Genomic DNA, 19,837 nt, shown 5'->3' with positions numbered 1-19,837 from the left:
ACTCTTGGTGATATGACCAAACACTGCAACCACTGCAACAAAATGATCTAGACTGTCATGATACAAACAATAACTAAAATAAATGATACTGGATATATATTATCTGTCTCTAATAGATATACAGCTCTAGAAAATAAATAAGAGACCACTTAAAATGATGAGTTTCTTTGATTTTACCAAATTGAAAACCTCTGGAATATAATCAAGAGGAAGATGGATGATCACAAGCCATCAAACCACCAAACTGAACTGCTTGATTGTTTGCACCAGGAGTAAAGCAGCATAAAGTTATCCAAAAGCAGTGTGTAAGACTGGTGGAGGAGAACATGATGCAATGACGCATGAAAACTGGGTTATTCCACCAAATATTGTGTAGATTTTTGAACTCTTTTTTTGTTATTTCAGCCATTTCTCATTTTCTGCAAATAAATGCTCTAAATGGCAGTATTGTCAATGTTGTCTGTAGTTTATAGAATAAAACAGCAATGTTCTTTTTACTCAAACATAAACCTATAAATAGTAAACACACAAACTCTGATGGGGCAAGTTCAGTGTTTGGACTGTGGTAAGAAATGGGACAGCACTATTTAGTGCTATATAACTGTTTTAATAAATATATAAGTCAATTTTAAGCACAACATTTTAACTAATTAAATTCATTAAAGGTCTGCAGGGCGCAAGCGACAGAAATGTGTATGTTTCAAGAAGGCGCTGGATTAAAACAAACGACCTCTTCTCCATACCTGTCGTTTGACTGACTCAGGTAATCTCTTCTCCAGCAGACCCTTGATGGGCTGCTTGTTGTCCTTCGCCTCCTCCTCTCCAGCCTCCACCGCCTTCTCCTCCGCTCCCGTCACCCCCTCCTTCTCTGTAGCCTCCCCGACTCCATCCTCCCTCTGCTCCCCGAACACGTTCGGCTCAATGAGGAGCAGGATCATGTGAACGTCCTGACTGGCGAAGACGCCCATGGTTAACAACGTGCTGATCAGTCTCAGAATGGGCACGAACTGGTACTCCACGCTGCCCCCTACAGGGTCTCGGATGTGGTGTCCTCCCCCCTGAACGGCCTCCGTCAGCATGCTGATGGCCTTCTCCCGCAGGACGTCCAGAGGGATCTCAGGGCTGTAGAGGTGCTGGTCCCGCTTGGTGCTGATGAAACAGGGCGGAGCGAAGCTGAGTTTGGGCTTTAGGGACGTGCTGAGCCCAACACCGGGAGGCTGGTGGTGTTTGGAGGCATCTGGGAAGAGTTTGATGCTGCGGGTTTCTGGCGTGACGGGGATGATGAACTCGTTGTTCATCATCAGACGGGCAGCTTTGGCGGTCTCCAGATGGATGCAGATCAGAACGTTGTAGAAGCCCTCTCGCAGCATGCCCGACAGGTACTGGTTGTCGATGGTGTAGAGGAGCTGGGATTGGTCCAGGTGGCTGCAGAGGGCGTGGGCGACGCGTGTGTTGCCGAGGGCGCAGAGAGCGCAGTAAAGCTTTAGCGTGTGGTAATGGAACGTGCATAGATCCTCCTGCTCAGAGAGCTCCATGATGTCCACACAGCTGCAAGAGGACGAAGCAGAACTGGGATTAATCAGTTTTTTGGTACCAATACCAAAATAATTCTCTTTTTAATACTTTGTTTTTTAATTGTAACCAAAAAAATATATATTTAATCATTCTCACACAATGTATTTATTTAACAGCCGATTATGAGTAATCTCATCCTCATACTGTCACCATGACAGACTCCATCTTTCTGGATCTTGTTGAAGCAAACAGTGAGCAGAGTGTTTGTGGCGCTTTATTAAGAACACGAATCATAGCTTGTGCCTAAATTACAAATATTTTTTCTACATATATTACTTTATGCATTGGAATTTTTAAAAGTAAAAAAAAAAAAACATTTGTATGCATTGGCAAACTTAAATTATATTAGTGGTGTCAATTAATTAAAAATGAATTAGAATCATGATTCTTTTTTTTATACTGCAAGTTCCCTGTATTTTTGAGAGGCTGTAATCATAGTGTAGTGTGGTTCAGGTGAGACAGGAAAGAGATTTCTTTGTGTATTATAAAATTAAATGAATGAAAGAAAGACAGAATGAGTTATTGAGAGATAAATTAGCCTAAATTAGCCAGAAATAGCACAAATTAGTAAGAGACAGCTTGAGTTAGCGAGAGACAGTGCAAGAGCAAGAGACAGTGTGAGAGTGAGAGACAATGTGAGTAAGTGAGAGGTATTGCGAGAGACAGTGCAAGAGTAAGAGACAGCACGAGTAGACGAGAGACAGCTCTATGCCTAATACATTACATTCGCTGGACACTTTGGCATGTAGTTGTGTCCCCCACTAACCTTTAAAAGTCTATCAGATTCTACGTTTGTGTAGTGCACCTCTTGGTGAGAGATCACTGACTGTACATTTTGTCCAGCTTTCAAAATTTTAAGAGCGGGTGCATCATCAGAGTAGAAAGACGCTTCTCTCAGTTCGATGGCATACAGAATTTTGAAAATGCTCAATGCAATGTACTAAAATTACAAATTAAATCTAGGGCATTTTTAAGGACTTTTTGGCATATTCTGCCAAATCTGTGCCATTTCTGTCCCCAGGAAATAAGTAAGAAAGTAAGAAACTACTTAGAACACTGAAAAAATAGCATATAAACTATAAACTTTACCATGAAATATAATTATTAAAATCCTTCAGATGTATTTTTTTGCATGGTTGTGTGACTCCAAATTCCATCTATGTCTATATTTTTTTTATTTCATAATGAATCCATAATATTTAAGTATAATTTGACTAAAATACACATTTTAGTTGTGTCCCTAGGTTTCACTCAGTCCTGTTACTGTAACACATTACCCTGAACATCTGAAACATCTGGAACATTCTACACAGAAAGTCACATCTACAACAGGAAGTGACATCAGCTGGTTCTTCTGAAGATCATGGGAAGATCAAAATTAAGTTTCCTCATTAGTTTTTTTTTTCTGTATATTTAATCTTATTGCAACTAAGACAGAGGAGCTCAATCTCAACACTCAGTCCTGTTACCAACATTAATTTTTAGATTATATATAATTATTTTTTTAATTTTGTGAAAATCACTAGAATGTGCTATCAGCATAGCTATTTTTCATGTTTTCGCTAATTCTATGATAAAAACTCAGTCCTGTTACTGTACTTTCAGTCCTGTTGAGTGTGTTCCAGTAACAGGAGTGAGAGTGTTTAACATGGCAAATCCATGCTCTGTGTTTAAAACAGGCCAAAATAGCTGACAGGAAAAAAAACTGGACCAATAAGCTTCACAATTGTCTGATAATGGGCGTGTTCTTTATTCATGTCGAAGGTAAAGCCAATAAACCTGCATATATGAGTCTACAAGATGTAGTATCTTCTAGCTGTGTGTGCATCATTTAGCTAAAAATCTTCTGTGTGAAAGCAAACCAGCAGCAATAAGCCCCTCCCCCAAACAAGCCCAGAAACAATCAAAACCATGCTGTGTAGGGAGTTGTCCGTTCAGGGCGAGTGTGTGTTTAAGTGTCCTCAGCTTGTCTGTGTAAGTAGGGAAGGAACCAACCTATACACATGATTAACTATCTCATTATATACCAGAATGAGCTCAGTGCCTGAGCCTGAAACTGTTCGACTGGCTAATGAGGAAAAAAGGTGTAATAAGGGTCAGTTTATATTATGTAAATAAGCCTAAGCTAAGTGATTCCCATTAGTTTTTATTTACTCATGTCATTTATACCACTTATACCATTAGCATCCCTGAAAGTTATTATTCTTCATGTTTCAGAGGTTTGTCCAGTAAAGTTAATAAGGATAACATTAAATATCTGCTAAGAATCTGCTTAGAATAAGTATATCTGTTCAAATTCTTTTTCTCTACTTAAGGAATCATGTAGTAACTTTAGGTGCTCTTATCTGAGGAGCAGTTAACTTGTGGTTTCTGAGGCTGGTAGCTCTGATGAACTTCCTGTACAACAGTGGAAACTCTTGCTCTTCCTTGTCTGGGGTGGTCCTGATGAGAGCCAGTTTCATCATAACGTTTTTGATGATTTTTTGCAATTTCACTTCTTGATTTTTTTTTCTTTACTTGAATCCTAGTTACATAGTTTTTGCCATAGTATGAATTTAAACCTTACTCATTTAAAATATTAAATACATTCAAAATATAAAACATATTCTGGTTTGTTTAACACTTTTTTATACCACATTAAAATAAGGCTCCTTTATAAAGAGTTTATAAATAGTTTATAAAGTATTTTATTTATGGTTACAAATTAGTGGTTATAAGTTGTAAATACTTTAAAAACATTAATAAGCACTTACTCTTATTTTCTCCTCTGATATATAAATTACAGGCTGAATTATCTACTGTTTTTCTCTGAACTCTTTTTTTCGTGGTCCTCCGGTAATTTAGTCCTGTCCGGATCCACAGTGAGTGGAAATGGAGGAGCTACTGAACACCGCGATGTCATGTGACCGAGAAAAAAGCCTAAAAAACTCTCTGGTCCTCCTGTTTTTAATTGCAGTCCGGACAGGGTTTTATTTGTGTGTGTGTGTGTGTGTGTGTGTGTGTGTGTGTGTGTGCACTAACCGGTTCTCCTCAGGTATGTGCACAGCCAACATCTGCAGGGGTTCGATGCACTGCACCTGCCAGCCGTGCCGTTCACTGACCCGCGCCGTCTCCACCTTCAGGAAGGTGTTGGGCATCCTGCTCCACAGAACTGCTTTAATGGTCTGGACATCCAGCCGGGGAGGACACTGAGGGACCGGGTTCTTGTGCTCGCTCTTAAAGATGGCTGAGGATAGCGGCATAGTGTTCTGCAGATAAAGAAAACCAACAGTGATATGGAATACATAAAGTGAATCGGATTATAATATGCATTATGCAACACTAGTAAGAAACATGGGTGTCGCCATGTTTACCTTCTAATTCAGCAGGTCTCACCACTGGGTGGTGGTGGGGGGTAGCTAAAGTAAAGCTAAGTTACGTAAACAAAACTGTAATTCTTAAGAAAAAATACACCTTTTCTTTTCGAGTCAAACTGGATGGTGCTGGATGTTACTCTAGACAGATTTCTCCCCTCAAACCGGTTTATTTTGGGCGGGTAAAACGCTTCTGTTTATTTACAGTAAGCTTAGATTTCCATTTTTTTTTTTCGCTTATGTGGCCAACAGTGCTAAGTGCTAGCTCGTTCACCGTTCAGAGGCAAATATATCGGCTTGTAGCCTGCTGCCTACCTCGCGGTTAGCGTCTAATGCAAATTTTGCTTCAGCCGTGCTAATTAGCAGCAGGCTACAGTCTGATATACTCACCTCTGAACAGTGAAACAGTGAACAGCACTTAGCACGGTTAATGGGTAATGCTAATGCTGCTCCAGCAGTGCTAGCCGGGACTACCAGCAGGCTACAGTCCAATACACTTGCCTCAGAATGGCAAAAGAGCTAACGCTCAGCACGGTTAGCGAGTAATGCTAATACTGCTCCAAATGGCATTGGATATAAAATAAAAGAACTTTGTAAAAAAAAAAAAATGCATAATTTTTAACTTCTGCACTATTTAAGGTGGACTGGGGAGTTAGAAATAAAAGCCAAAAGCCTTGTTTTATCTGCTAACTTGTAACATCACCATACTATGCATGATTTTATGAACTGCACTGGTTAGCATTTGAAATGTTTCATAGTGTTCGTAATTGTTATAAGAAGAAAAAAGAATGAACAAAGATGAAAATGGGAAAGATGGACCAACCTTGATCTTCGCCAGTTCGAACTGGAAGAGGTTTGGACTGGTGGGCCGAACAAACACAGCGGGGAACAGCTTTGTGTTGGGCTCCACCTGATCAACAAACACAACACATCTTTATTTCAGCACTCTCTCCTTTCACAGAGACCACATGTCAAACCAGGTTAAAGCAAATGAGAGGAGACTTTGATTCTTATTCAACTGCGACATGAAAACAACAAGCAGCAAGAGTTCAGCATGTCCCTGCAGCACACGCTGCAATTAAACAGTGATGTAACTGGCAGAATAATAGAAGAGCAGAACATTTAACCCGTAGCCCTGTTTAAATCAGGTTTATTCTGGTTCAGAAGTTCCTAACACACCTGATTGAGCCAATGAAAACTCAAAAAATCAGTGTCAATTGGTACTTTTGGCAGTGTGCCAAGTCCTGCTGGAAAATGAAATCTGCATCTCTATAAAAGTTGTCAGTAGCAGAGGGAAGCTGTAAGATATGAAGTGCTGTAAGATTTTGTGGGAAAATAAAACTGCACTGACTTTAGACTTGATAATAAAACACAGTGGATCAACACCAGCAGATGACAGACACGTCTCTCCAAACCATCACTAATCATCAGTAAATTTTACATTTCATTTAAAGTAAATCAAGGGAGCAGAGTCTGGAGGAAGAGTGGAGAGACACACAGTCCAAACTGCTCGAGGTCTAGTGTGAAGTTTCCACCAATCAGTGATGGTTTGGAGAGTCATGTCTGTCATCTGCTGGTGTTGATCCACTGTGTTTTATTATCAAGTCTAAAGTCAGTGCAGTTTTTTTTTTCTCACAAAATCTTACAGCACTTCATATCTTACAGCTTCCCTCTGCTACTGACAACTTTTATGGAGATGCGGATTTCATTTTCCAGCAGGACTTGGCACACTGCCCACACTGCTAAAAGAGCAAGACATTTTTAAACAAACAAAAAGATTATTAATGTTTCAGCATCTGATCAAAGCTCACTGAATTACACAAAACACAACATATAAATAATGTACCCATTTTATATATATATATATATATATATATTTTACTAGCTCAATGGAAGCCTCTCTTCATCTGAGAGTATATCTGATATCTGTGCTCTGATCTGATATGTTCGTGGTGTTGTTCTGAGGAAGTCTCTGATGTGAGTGTTGACTCAAAGGCTGAGGAGGCACAGCTCTGTCACTCCTGATTCATCAGCTGCTGCTCATGTACCAGCCAGAGCCAATTTACAGAGATCAGTCCCCTTAAAAGAACCTGCCTGTTCTGCCTGATAGAAAAAAAAGAGGGAGTTTAAGAGGTGCAGAGAGAGAGAGAGAGAGGGAGGGAGAGGGGAAGAGGTAGGTCTGGTAAAAACAAAGTCACATGGAGAAGGAAAGCAAAACAGAAGGTCTACAGAGAAAAAGAGAGACAGAGACAGGGATGAGTAAGATATAGAGATATAGAGAGGGATAGCGAAAAACATGAACAAATAAAAGACTGAGAGAAAAAACTATAGATATAGAAACTATAGAAAGAGAAAGAGAGAGTTTAAGATAGGAACAAATAGAGAGAGAAGAGCTAACTGAGGACATTAAACAAATGTTTCAGGAAGGTTAGCCGGTAACATTAGAGAAAATAATATTCCAGGAACATTCTGAACACAGGTGGCATAGTAATGGTTTTCATCACAATGTTATTCCCAGCTACACGAATACTAAAATTATATGAAAATGCTAAAAGTAACATTTCTAAAACCAAAGAACCTTTAAAACGTTAAATAAATACATTCTAAGAACATCCATAAAACTTAATAGAATGAATGTTACAAGAACGTTAACTGTAACGTTTAGAAAGAGTTCTAGTGTGGGTGTTGCACAGGTACGAGTGGATTAGGCACAGCAGTGCTGCTGGAGTTTTTAAACACTGAGAATGTCCAGCCATCTGTTCATAAACCTCAAGCTCAGGAGTAAACACTATTTCATGGCCAGATTTGTTGTGTAGTTTATTTAATTGAATAAATAAAATGATCATTTATAAAGTGCTTTTTATATGTACTGGAATCGCTGAATCATTTTAAACTTTTAGTTTCTAACCATCACCAAAAAGCCTGTGACTGTTTTAAATAAGTTTTTTTTTTTAAAATGAGTTTATCTTTTATTTATTATTTTAATTTTTCATTTGTTTTGCTTACATTTATTTATCTATTAATTACTATTTATTTACTTTTTATTCTAATGTTTTTAATTCATTTTGATTCCTACTTTCTCAGTTCCTTATTATTATTTACTTATTATTCTTATCATTTTACTTTACTTTTACTACAATTATCTTTTTATTTATTTTATATTTTATAAATTCTTTACTTTCTTTACGTGTCAATTTGTTTTATGGTCTTTTTTAGATTTTTTTTTTTCTTTTTTACATATATATATATATTTTATTCATCTATATTAAATGTTGATTTAAAATTAGTATTTATTTTATTTCAATTTTTTTACGATTTTATTCCTTGTTATTTCTTAATGTTTTAATCCCTTTTATACAGCAAATAATTGGCAACATTGTAAATGAGGATCACCCTCAATGTATTCCCAAGTAAAAACAAAAAGTTAATTGATTAATTGATTGATATTTGTCTGATATTAAAGTTTTTTGTTTGAGAATTTGAAGAATATTAAAAATATGACAAAAAAAGCAAAAAAGCTAAAGAAACTTGTTTTTCATTGTATAACGCAGAAAGGTCCGATTTTTTTCACATTAAAGAACAGTACCTGGTATGAGGTCGCAAGCTCTTTGCCATTAACAGTGAAGGTGACCATCCCAGTGGACAAATCAATCAGGCAGCCGATCTCTAAATCCACATTACTCCTCCTGGATGAGTGAGCAGCGGTGCTGATATCTCCTCCCCAAACCATGTAACAGTTACTCCTCTTCACACTGTAAAACATGGTGCAGTTAGCCTCGCTGCCATTATTTCCACAACAACCTAAAGGCTAAACTGACCAATAGCTGAAGACCTACCTCTCGTGGACCCGGCCTCGTTCATCCCCCAGCGTCACCGTCACGGTGCGGATCTTACTCAGGTTAAAGGAGCTGCTGTAGTAATGATAGTCTGGAGTGACCCATCCAACCCACACGCAGGACGGGTCCTGACCGGCAAACACCCGGACTGAGTGATAATACTGCAGAACACATTATCAGCACATATATATTTAATATACTGTAGTAAATAAAACCGTATATGATTTAAAATGTAAATATGCCTCTTAACTCTTAATCACTTACAGTTGTTATACTGCTATAGTCAGTTCTCCTCCCGTCCTCTATGTGCTTCATAGATTTAACAACATGCCTGTAAAGAAAGAGATCACTTTAGTTTCTGAATCACTTTCTCAGATTTCTCAGCTATTTATAGGTTTATGTTTGACTAAAATGAACATTGTTGTTTTATTCTATAAACGAAAGACAACATTTCTCCCAAATTCCAAATAAAAATATCGTCATTTAGAGCATTTATTTACAGAAAATGATAGCAGAAATGTCTGAAATAACAATAAAAAAGATGTAGAGCTTTCAGACCTCAAATAATGCAAATAAAACAAAAGTTCATACTCAGAAATCAATATTTGATGAGTTTCTTTGAGCCATCAAAGCCATCAAACCAAGCTGAACTGCTTAAAGTTATCCAAAAGCAGTGTGTAAGACTGGTGGAGGAGAACATGATGCCAAGGTGCATGATTAAAAACTGTGATTAAAAACCAGGGTTATTCCACCAAATATTGATTTAAAAAAGATGATGCAGAGCTTATAACAAATAATTAATTATCAATCTTCAGACCTGTACCCCATTGAAAAGCTCTGGAATAAAATCAAGAAGATGAAGATGATGGATGATCACAAACCATCAAACTGAACTGAACTGCTTGAATGTTTGCACCAGGAGTAAAGCAGCATAACGTTATCCAAAAGCAGTGTGTAAGACTGGTGGAGGAGAACATGATGCCAAGGTGCATGATTAAAACTGGGATTAAAAACCACCAGGGTTATTCCACCAAATATTGATTTCTGAACTCTTAAACTCTTTGCATAATTTGAGGTCTAAAAGCTCTTTCAGTACAGTAATATATATATATATATATATATATATATATATATATATATATATATATATATATATATATATATATTACTGTACATATATATATTATGAACCTGTATATTATGAACCTGTGCTTGAGTTTGAGCGGCTCCTCTTCGTGAACTCCGTTCATGTCGATAGTAGGGTTGCACTTGAAGGTGGAGTGGAATTCCACGGGCATGCTCAGACGGAAGAACACCATGTCAGCATTACTGTTCTGCGTCCCAAAGGTCTTGTGGGTCGCTTTTAGACATGGAGGACTATCAATAGTGCCATCGATTCGCGTGACCTGCAAACACCAGAGCTTTAACCTCTCATCTTACTTCCAAAAAGTCCTTCAAATACATCACTGGTCTTACAATAAACCAGAAGATTTGTGGGATCTTGAACAGACATCATGGATTCTGTAATTTTCACACTATAAGGCGCACTTTAATTTTCCCAAAAAATCATCAGTGCTTTGTATATGCCGATGTGTAGATTTTTCATACTTCAGTCAGGTATTAAGGAGCAGTAAAGCCACTCTGCTGAAGTACAGGAGCAGTATTAGCATTAGCTGCTAACCACGCTAAGCACTAGCTCTTTCGCCGTTCAGAGATGAGTATTTTTAGACTATAGCATGCTGCTAACCCCAGCTAGCACTGCTGAAGAAGTATTAGCATTACACGCTAACCGTACTAAGCTCTAGCTCTTTTGCCATTTAGAGGTGAGTATTATTGACCTGTAGTCTGCTGCTAACCCCAGCTAGCACTGCTTAAGTAGTATTAGCATTAGCTGCTAACCGTGCTAAGCTCTAGCTTTTTCACCATACATAGGTGAGAATATCAGACTGCAGTATGCGCATTTACCATGTTAAAACAAGCTATGTGGGACGAACAGCTAGCTAATATCACCCTTGCTTACCAGAACACTCAGGGTTCCTCAGTGTAGCGCTGTCAACCAGCATTAGCCGCTAACTATGGCTAGCCTTTATGGAAATATGGTAATCTAAGCTTACTGTAAATAAATATAAGTGCTTTCAGAAGAGAAATCTGTGTAGATTAACATCCAGGACTGTGTATTGTCTGCTATTAAAATTAATATTAGTTAAAGTAAACGACTTTTTTTCCAATCCTTTAGCTTAGCTTATTTTAGCTTTACAGCTGAATTAGGAGGAAAACATGGCAACATCCCTGTTCCTTACTAGTGTGGCATAATGTGCCTTACAATCTGGTGCACCTTACGTATAAAAGAATAGACCAGAAAAAAGAAATACAGACACATATTAATAGTGTGCCTTATAGTGCAAAAGTCATATATTCATTTAGCTCCAATAGCTAAAAGTAGCCCTTACTGCAATGTGACCGTGATCTCTGGGCACGTTGACGAAGGTAGGCAGGCGCTTGCTGAACCACGTGGTGACCTCTCTGTTCATGTTGACGGCAAAGGGCTCGAACCCTTCCTGAAGGCCACACATGGTGTAGTACTTGAAGGTGCTCGCGTCCTTGCCGAGGTTCATACGGCCGACCTGAGAAAGCCCCAGGCTGCAGACTGGAATAAAGCCTGGGGATGAAGATGAGAGGACAGTGATCATCGTTACAGGACAGCTCGTTGTCTTTGGAAACGTACAGTAAATAACAGTGGCAAGAGGTTTGCTGCCAAAACGTGAACTGCAGGAACATTTATCTTAAGTAGCCATTCATCAACCGCGATGCTCCATCAAGCTGCTCAGTGGCTTTATGGTCATCGATACACTTTACTTCAATCTACTTGATAGGGAATGCAGGCTTGGGAATGTATTACTAAATCATTACCAGGCTTTCAAGTGAACAGTTGAACAGTTTGAGTTGAACCATGTAAACCTTAAACATGCAAACAAAAATTTAAATTCATCAATTCAATTTGAATCCAAATTCATCCAGATAGAAGTGTTCAATTGTAATGCTATTCAAAAAGAAGATTGTAAGAGGGTCCTATCTGTAACGCGGGGATGAGACGGGAGGCGGATTTATATGCGGGTAAGAACAAGACTTTAATAAACAAATAAACAAACAGGGGAATAACGAATAAATATATATAAATAAACAAACAGGGAAAACCAACACAGAGCTAAGCTAAACAGATAAGAACAAAACAAGGTTAGGGAATAAATACAATGGATAAATATGTAAATATATACAAAATAAACAAAGAAACAAACAGGCAAGAAACGTGACTAGAAATAAACAATAGCGTGTAAATACAAGAACATAGAAAGAGCAATAACGTGACGTAGTAAACAATAGCAAACGTGGCGAGACAAACGACAGAGGAAGGTGCAAAGACCGACGGAGGAAAAGGTGGCAGAGGAGGGCTACTTAAGTAACATAAAACACACTATAATTAGAAACACCTGGGGAAGGGGCGGAGCTACAAATTACACACACGTAATGGAAAAGTACAAGAGAAACACACTAGGAAACGGGGAAAACACAGGAAAACATAGCGAGGGCGTAACACTATCTTACACCTTGCACAAGCAGCATCTCAATGCTCATTGCTACCTTCCACCCCGCCAACAGTCTATTGTCACACTTTCCGCTGCATCGTTTAAATAACAACAACGCTTGTAAATATACATTTGTTGGCTGCAATCCATGACAGTCTGGTAAAACTAAATACCAACTTTCATTTCTGTCAGTTGACAACGAGTGTATTTGTACATCACTGGTCAAAAGTTTTAGAACTCTTTTTATGGTTTAGTAGTCCAGTAGCAGTGCTGTATGGCCCAGATAAGCTGCTTTTTTATTTTCTCATCTTATCCCTGACTTTATTACTGCAGTTTTTCACCTGTCAGACTAACTGTAATTCTTCTCTTCTCTGCTGAAACTGAGACTCAGTCCCTAATCATGTTAATCTGAGCTAAAGGCTAAAGCTGCTGTTTCCATGTGGGTCAGCCAGACGTGACTCTTCCTGTAGCAGTTTTTATTCTCCAGTTTCTAAGAGTCTTTATTTGAAGGTGTAGGAAACAGCACCACTCTCTGGCTTCATCAGTAATTTCTAATCTAAAGAAAAGAAAGAACTTCTACTTCTAATAGTTACAGAGTTATCTGTGTTTTATCTGTGTCTTTTTCTAGTTAAGATAGAATTGGACAGTATGGCCACACAGAACACATCTCCCTTACCATCGTCAGTCTCAAAGTCAGCAAAGCAGAGCTCTGAGCCCTTGTTTGTGATGAGGATTTCTCCGTTCAGGGTGAAGATCATGGACTTGTCCTCCATATTGATCATGCAACCCACCACGTCCCCGGCGTGCCAGCAACGACCAAACAAACGGCTGCCCTGGTGAAGACGATGACCCTGCAATTAGATCAGTAAAAGTTTTATTACTCGGATGCACCATAACAGAAACAAACATCCTAAAATCCATCTATTTAAAAAACTTTAACAACAGAATATATTTACTGTACATTGTTACAGAATGCAGAGCTTAGAGCCTTTATGTGTGATGACAGTGAAGATCACAGACTTGTCCTCTATATTGATTATGCAACTCATCATGTCTCAAGCATGTCTCAAGTGTCTCTACAGTGTCTCTCAAGGTCTCTCTCAGAGGATGCCCCTTTTCCAAAAAGTCATCAGTAGTCATTGTTTAAAAAATATGAGTTAATGCACACTTATTTATTTATATGAGTGTATTTTAATGCTGTCAATGTTAACCCTCTACAACACATTCATCAAGGCTGTCAATGAGCTGCTAGTGTTAGCGGATAGCGCAAATGCATCACTTTCTTTGATTTTCTCAAAAATGAAGGGTTTCTATTAAAGAAATGGCTGAATGAGTGTTCAAATAATTGATACTTATGACAAAATAATCACTATATATGCACGCAGATTGTAAACTTCTGAAAGATGCAAAGCCAAAAAAATCTGAAATTGATTAAATTTATTATCATGCAATTTATTAAACCAACAGACAAATGATGAGCCAAAGAGAATAGGAGAAAAGTGGTTACCAGTATCTGTTACTGGCACTCACTCCTGTTACTTCCACTCACTCCTGTTACTGGCATTCACTCCTGTTACTTGCACTCACTCCTGTTACTTCCACTCACTCCTGTTACTGTCACTCATCCTGTTACTGGCACTCACTCCTGTTACTGGCACTCACTCCTGTTACTTCCACTCACTCCTGTTACTGTCACTCATCCTGTTACTGGCACTCACTCCTGTTACTGGCACTCACTCCTGTTACTTCCACTCACTCCTGTTACTGTCACTCATCCTGTTACTGGCATTCACTCCTGTTACTTGCACTCACTCCTGTTACTGGCACTCACTCCTGTTACTTCCACTCACTCCTGTTACTTGCACTCACTCCTGTTACTGGCACTCACTCCTGTTACTTCCACTCACTCCTGTTACTGTCACTCATCCTGTTACTGGCACTCACTCCTGTTACTGGCACTCACTCCTGTTACTTCCACTCACTCCTGTTACTGGCACCAAACTACATCGACAACACAAAATAAATGCAGAACTCACTTTATAGCCATCAAACACGTAGGCCTGATCATCAGTTCCCAGTTCCACATCAGGCCGAACTCCAGGCCGAGCCCAGCCGACCCTCATATCTCCCCCAGTCACCGCCTCGAACTCGAAATACCACTTCCCCGTCTTCACAGCATACGTCCTCTCCAAGCGGAAGAAGCGGATCTTATCAATGCTCAGTCTCTCCACTACAAGACCTGAGAGAAAAAAAAAAACAAAGATATGCAGTTAATGCCACATTGTGCATTGAGTTTCATAAACTAGTGCCAGCTTTGGGCACAATCCCATTTCACCCCTATAGCAATACCACTTCTTTTTTGTGCGTTCATGCCTAGGGTAGGGTGTCCCGATTCTTGTTAGGCTGGAGGGGTAGGTTAGGGAGAGTGTTTGAGCTACATGACCCTTGAAATGAAGATTTTTTAGAGGCACACTCAAAACAGAGGTCTATGAGAATTACAGGTAAGATGGACCAAAGAAACCCAAACCCAAAATTATATAACTCAGATAACACTTTTCTTGGTGTAGAAAGCCAGTCCTCCTTCTTATATATTATAAGTAGAGTAACAGGAGGGAGAGATAACAGAGTTTAAGGGCAGTGGAGGGTTGTGAAAACTTGTTATGGTAATTCAGTGAAGTGCAGGGTATTCATAAGGTACCGGATTAAAAGAGGGAAGTGCTTCAGGCGCACTTCTCCTCCCAAAAACATAGATATTTCATAGCAATAATTAATACACTTATTAGTGATGAGACCGATCCAAATACAAGCTGTTGCTTTGAATAAAGGGTCATTTGTTTGGAGATATTTTAGTGTAGTTTAATGTTAAAAAACCAAGATATTGTTTTACATAAATTTATTTCAATTTTTTCTCCTATTTTTTTCCAATTTACACTGCCAATTACACAACCCCAATACACCAGGAAGGTGAAGACTAGCACACGCCTCCTCTGACACATATGAAGTCAGACTCCGCCTCTTTTTGAACTGCTGCTGATGCAGCATTACTTAGTAGCATCACAGCGCAGCGACTCGGTTCTGATACATCAGCTCACAGACGCAGCTTTTTGCTGATCCACATCACCCTTTGGAGTGACTAATTAATATCAGACAAAACATCAGCATTTACAACACAAATAAACATAAAATAAATGGAAATAAATTGTGTTGACAAAAATATATAAAACAAAATGTTGTTTTGCACAAAAGCATATGTGAATCCAGATTCCGAAGAATGCATTTGTTTTATTTAATTACATTAAATGAAATATTGAACTTTGTGTGTGTTTGTGTGTGCTCTCGCTTTGGGTGTGCTCTATTAAGTCTCTGATTAGAGCTTAGAGAAACATGTCGAGAAAACACTCAAGCCAGTTAATTACAGTCAGCAGTGCAGAGCACAGAGCAGAGAGCACCGAGAGCAATATATACTGCAGCTAGTTTACCTGCACTGACTGAAAGCCTAATCAGTGTGTTTTACATTTTCTCATGTTGTGTAACTGTCTAAATGACTACAATTACAAAATTGCTTTAGCAATGCTTTTTTTATTACCTGAGACTCTGACAGTCTCGTCTACAGATAAAACTTTAATTTAAAAGCCTGTGTCTCACAGTTTAACGTCCTTTTTTAAGCCAGTATTGACTGAAAAGTAGCACAAAGAAGTTTTTTTTTTATAATTTCATTTAAACTTTTTTCCCATTTTCTCCCTAATTTTGCACAACCCACTCATTAGGACTCCCCCTATCACTAGTGATGCCCCCTAACACACCAGGAGGGTGAAGACTAGCACATGTGAAGTCAGACTCCGCCTCTTTTTGAACTGCTGCTGCTGCTGTAGCATTGCCGAGTAGCATCACAGCGCTAACGCTCGGAGGAAAGCGCAGCGACTCGGTTCTGATACATCAGCTCACAGATGCAGCCTAAAAGCAACAGTGCAGATTTATAAAAGCTGTGTTATAAATGCAGAGACTGTGTATCTGAAATCTCCCGGCGGTGCTCACCCCCCTCCTGGTCCGGAGGCTCGATGTTGTAGCCGTATCCGATTAGCGTGCGGATGGCTTCACGCAGGCTGTCCCGGTTTGACTTCTTGGTGCGCTCATCCAGCAAAGCATATGGCACTAACCGAGGATTGCGCTTGCTCTTCAGATCCTACAGGGAAAGAGAACGAGGGACAGAGAGAGAGAGAGAGAGAGAGAGAGAGAGAAAGAGAGAGATAAGCGATGCTTGTACTCTCACACGCTGCTACTCTGCTCTAGGGGATAGCACTGCTAGCTGCTATTTGTTACGAATGGCCTGTCACTGCTTTTTGGCTAATTAAGAAATTAATTGGCCATTTGTCTCCATTATTATATCTGTGCTAGCATTCACTCTGCTCTTACTTTGGGAACTGAAGCAACAATTTACTGGGACACCTTTCCAGTTTCTAATGTTGGTTCTGTACTTAGGTTTTCCATGTACAGGACCAGATAAAGGTTTGGACGCACATTCTCATTCAATGTTTTTAGTATATATATATATATATATATTTTTTTTTTTCCTACATTATAAATTAATAGTTATTAATGAACTTGAACTATGAACTTGTAAATATACATGTACTATAAAAAAATATGTATACTTAATAAATTCCATATAATTTCCTTTAATAACAAAAGTCTCCAAAACAGACTTTTTTTTTACATGTTATTTTATTGTCTATCACTCTGAACATCTAAGGCCCCGTCTACAAATACTGTATATCGTCGCTGTCCAATGAAAAACACTTATCTCCAAAACAGCAACTTTACAGGAGAGGGAAAAAACCTTCTTCAATTTCAATGGAAGTCAATGTAAAAAAACTTTATTTCAGGTCATTTTGAAGAGTTTCTATTGGTCCGTTCATCAAGAAATTTTGGCACAGTGTAAGGGACAGTTTGTCTGTTCAAATTATGTAGTAAACTAAAAATCGATAAAAATGGAGATAAGTGTTTTTCATAGGACAGCGACGATATACTGTAAAACTGTCATTTTAAAGATACTAGGGTTTGTGTGAAACCAACAATATGTACATACAGCTCTATAAAAAATTAAGAAACCACTTCAGTTTCTGAATCAGTTTCTCTGATTTTGCTATTTATAGGTTTATGTTTGAGTAAAATGAACATTGTTGTTTTATTCTATAAACTACAGACAACATTTCTCCCAAATTCCAAATAAAAATATTCTCATTTAGAGCATTTATTTACAGAAAATGAGAAATGACTGAAATAACAAAAAGCTTTAAGAGTTTTAAGAGTTCAGAAATCAATATTTGGTGAAATAACACAGTTTTTTTTTCATGCATCTTGGCATCATGTTCTCCTCCACCAGTCTTAGACACTGCTTTTGGATAACTTTATGCTGCTTTACTCCTGGTGCAAAAATTCAAGCAGTTCAGTTTGGTGGTTTGATGGTTTGTGATCATCCATCTTCCTCTTGATTATATTCCAGAGGTTTTTAATTTGGTAAAATCAAAGAAACTCATCATTTTTAAGTGCTCTCTTATTTTTTGGAGCTTTGATGAAGCTGTAGATCCATCAACAACAGAGACCACAAACGATAAGATCAGAAGATCATCCAGTGCAGCTTTTTTAACCCTGGCTCAGTAAACTGACCTGCTGAATGCCGTAAGTCCAGCCTTGTTTGATCCGATCTTTGGCCCAGACGTTGTGGGCGTTCTCAGACAGCTTGTCAACCAACAGCTCTTGACCGGGGGTCAGTTTCACTTCAGACAGGTCCAGTGGAGTGGGTTTATAACCGTTAGACATCATGTAGCTTCATAGGAACACAAGACAGAGAATGAGAATGACAAAGTATTGTAAACGCGATACAGCAGAAAAAGTTGAACAAATCCTAATCCAAAAATTGTCACATAATCTGATTATTTAAGCTGTTTAGACAAGGGTTAATGTAACCAATATCATATATGCAACATTCATTATAATTTAATTATACTTCTTTTTCACATTTTTTTCTCAAAATTAGTTTTAATTCGCTTTTAGAGTGGGTTTCCTAGTTTTTATTTTTTTTTTTAATTAATTTTTAATTATAAGTGCTTAGTTTTAGTTCGTTTTTATTCATTCTAGTATTAGTTAGTTAGTATAGAGTTTTTTTCATACTTTGGACTATTTTTGAGGTACAGGATTTTAAAAAGGTGTTACGTAATAAAACTCAACAAAAGAAACCATTTAAAACAAATATTCAACTAAACACAAAAAACTGTAACAGTCCACAATCTAGCAGCCTTAAGTGCAAAATATACATTATTTTACAGTAATACTGCTGCTTAAAATAGCCAATCAGAGAGCTCAAACTGAGAAACACATAAACAATCTCAAAAAACCCAATAAACTAATTTTCATCAAAATGATCAACTCATAAATAATTCGGAAAAAAAAGCTGGTAAAGTTTCTCACAGTTTGCAGCACAGATAGAGTTTGTTCATAGCTATTATTGTAGTAAATTATATCAGTAATTAATCAGGTTAAACTGCACCTGAACAGCTGTTTAGCTCAAATATGAGGGGTATATTTGATTGATAGGTCAGATTAAGACCCAAACGCTTCAGAATATGTTTAAAACAGAACCTCCTCGATTTGATCCCCTCCTGAGTGAGATTACCGTACTGTTTACTGTTTACACCCGCCCAAACAAACCGCACCAAGGATAAAAACTAACCAGTAAAAAAAATAAAATGTGAAAACACCTTTTAGCCCTATCTGGACAGGATTAGTTTCTCAGGGGGGCGTCTGTGAAAAAAAATCACACTTCTACTCAGTGATAAAACTCTTGCATTCAGACTGCGATTGACAAAACAGGAGGATCAGTGAGTTTTTTTGGCTTTCTCGGTCACGACATCATGTTCAGTAGCTCCTCCATTTCCACTCGCTGTTGTGTTTTTAACGTGGATCTCCGTGGAAATGTGCGCCCAAACTGTAATTACGGTGCGCGGCAATGGACAAATAGCTGTCTTATTAAACGCGAGGAGACGAATCTCAGAGATGTGCGTCCGGACGGGACTAAAATTACTGGAGGACCACGGAAAAAGAGTTCAGCGAAAAACAGTAGAAAAACAGCCTGTAATTTTCTCAGAGGACGTCTGACAAAAGCACGTACATGATCGTTCTGGACGGGAATAAAATCGCAGAGGATAAAAAAACCCATAAAAGAGAAAATTACCCCAGGACCCCCTGAGAAACTAATCCAGTTTGGATAGAGCTTTAGTCCCAGTTTCTAAATATAAAGGCTTAAATAGGCCACCTACAAGGTAAACAAATCTCATGAACAAAGCAAATAAAAAAATACTTCTAAACACAGTTCGAAGCACACTTACTTCTTTGGGAGTTTGACTTTCTTCAGGTCCTCCTCAGCGTTTACATTGAATTGAACCACATGGCAACCCAGAGCCAACAGCGTCCTAAAAAAATAAAAGATTCA

General features: G+C 38.3%; 2 protein-coding genes across 8 annotated transcripts in view; one reads left to right on the top strand and one right to left on the bottom strand.

Moving 5' to 3' along the window:
• The window catches only part of LOC103030706 (ryanodine receptor 3-like), a 198,345-nt gene that overhangs the window by 92,584 nt on the left and 85,924 nt on the right, over positions 1-19,837 (bottom strand). For all 6 annotated transcript variants that reach the window (XM_049463517.1, XM_049463519.1, XM_049463518.1 and 3 more), the window contains exons 23-35: positions 19,734-19,817; positions 18,016-18,175; positions 16,384-16,531; positions 14,385-14,587; positions 13,025-13,199; positions 11,215-11,423; positions 9,971-10,170; positions 9,029-9,095; positions 8,765-8,925; positions 8,515-8,680; positions 5,752-5,838; positions 4,597-4,823; positions 744-1,548 (exon numbers count right to left, since the gene is read on the bottom strand). In XM_049463517.1, coding sequence (XP_049319474.1) covers positions 744-1,548; positions 4,597-4,823; positions 5,752-5,838; positions 8,515-8,680; positions 8,765-8,925; positions 9,029-9,095; positions 9,971-10,170; positions 11,215-11,423; positions 13,025-13,199; positions 14,385-14,587; positions 16,384-16,531; positions 18,016-18,175; positions 19,734-19,817 — 2,692 coding nt within the window. The remainder of the gene's footprint in view (positions 1-743; positions 1,549-4,596; positions 4,824-5,751; positions 5,839-8,514; positions 8,681-8,764; positions 8,926-9,028; positions 9,096-9,970; positions 10,171-11,214; positions 11,424-13,024; positions 13,200-14,384; positions 14,588-16,383; positions 16,532-18,015; positions 18,176-19,733; positions 19,818-19,837) is intronic.
• Positions 1-19,837, top strand: part of LOC103026471 (ER membrane protein complex subunit 7) — a 246,781-nt gene that overhangs the window by 178,735 nt on the left and 48,209 nt on the right. Inside the window, exon 6 of one of the 2 annotated variants that reach the window (XR_007424033.1) lies at positions 17,502-17,632. The exons of the other annotated variant lie outside the window; for it this stretch is intronic. The gene's annotated coding sequence lies outside the window, so the exon portion shown is untranslated. Of the gene's footprint in view, positions 1-17,501; positions 17,633-19,837 lie in introns of those variants that run through there. 2 annotated transcript variants of the gene reach the window in all.

Source organism: Astyanax mexicanus, chromosome 14 (genome assembly GCF_023375975.1).
Source record: "Astyanax mexicanus isolate ESR-SI-001 chromosome 14, AstMex3_surface, whole genome shotgun sequence".
Lineage (NCBI taxonomy): Eukaryota > Metazoa > Chordata > Actinopteri > Characiformes > Acestrorhamphidae > Astyanax > Astyanax mexicanus.
The sequence above is the reverse complement of the archived record's forward strand: the minus strand, read 5'-3'. Positions and strand labels throughout refer to the sequence as shown.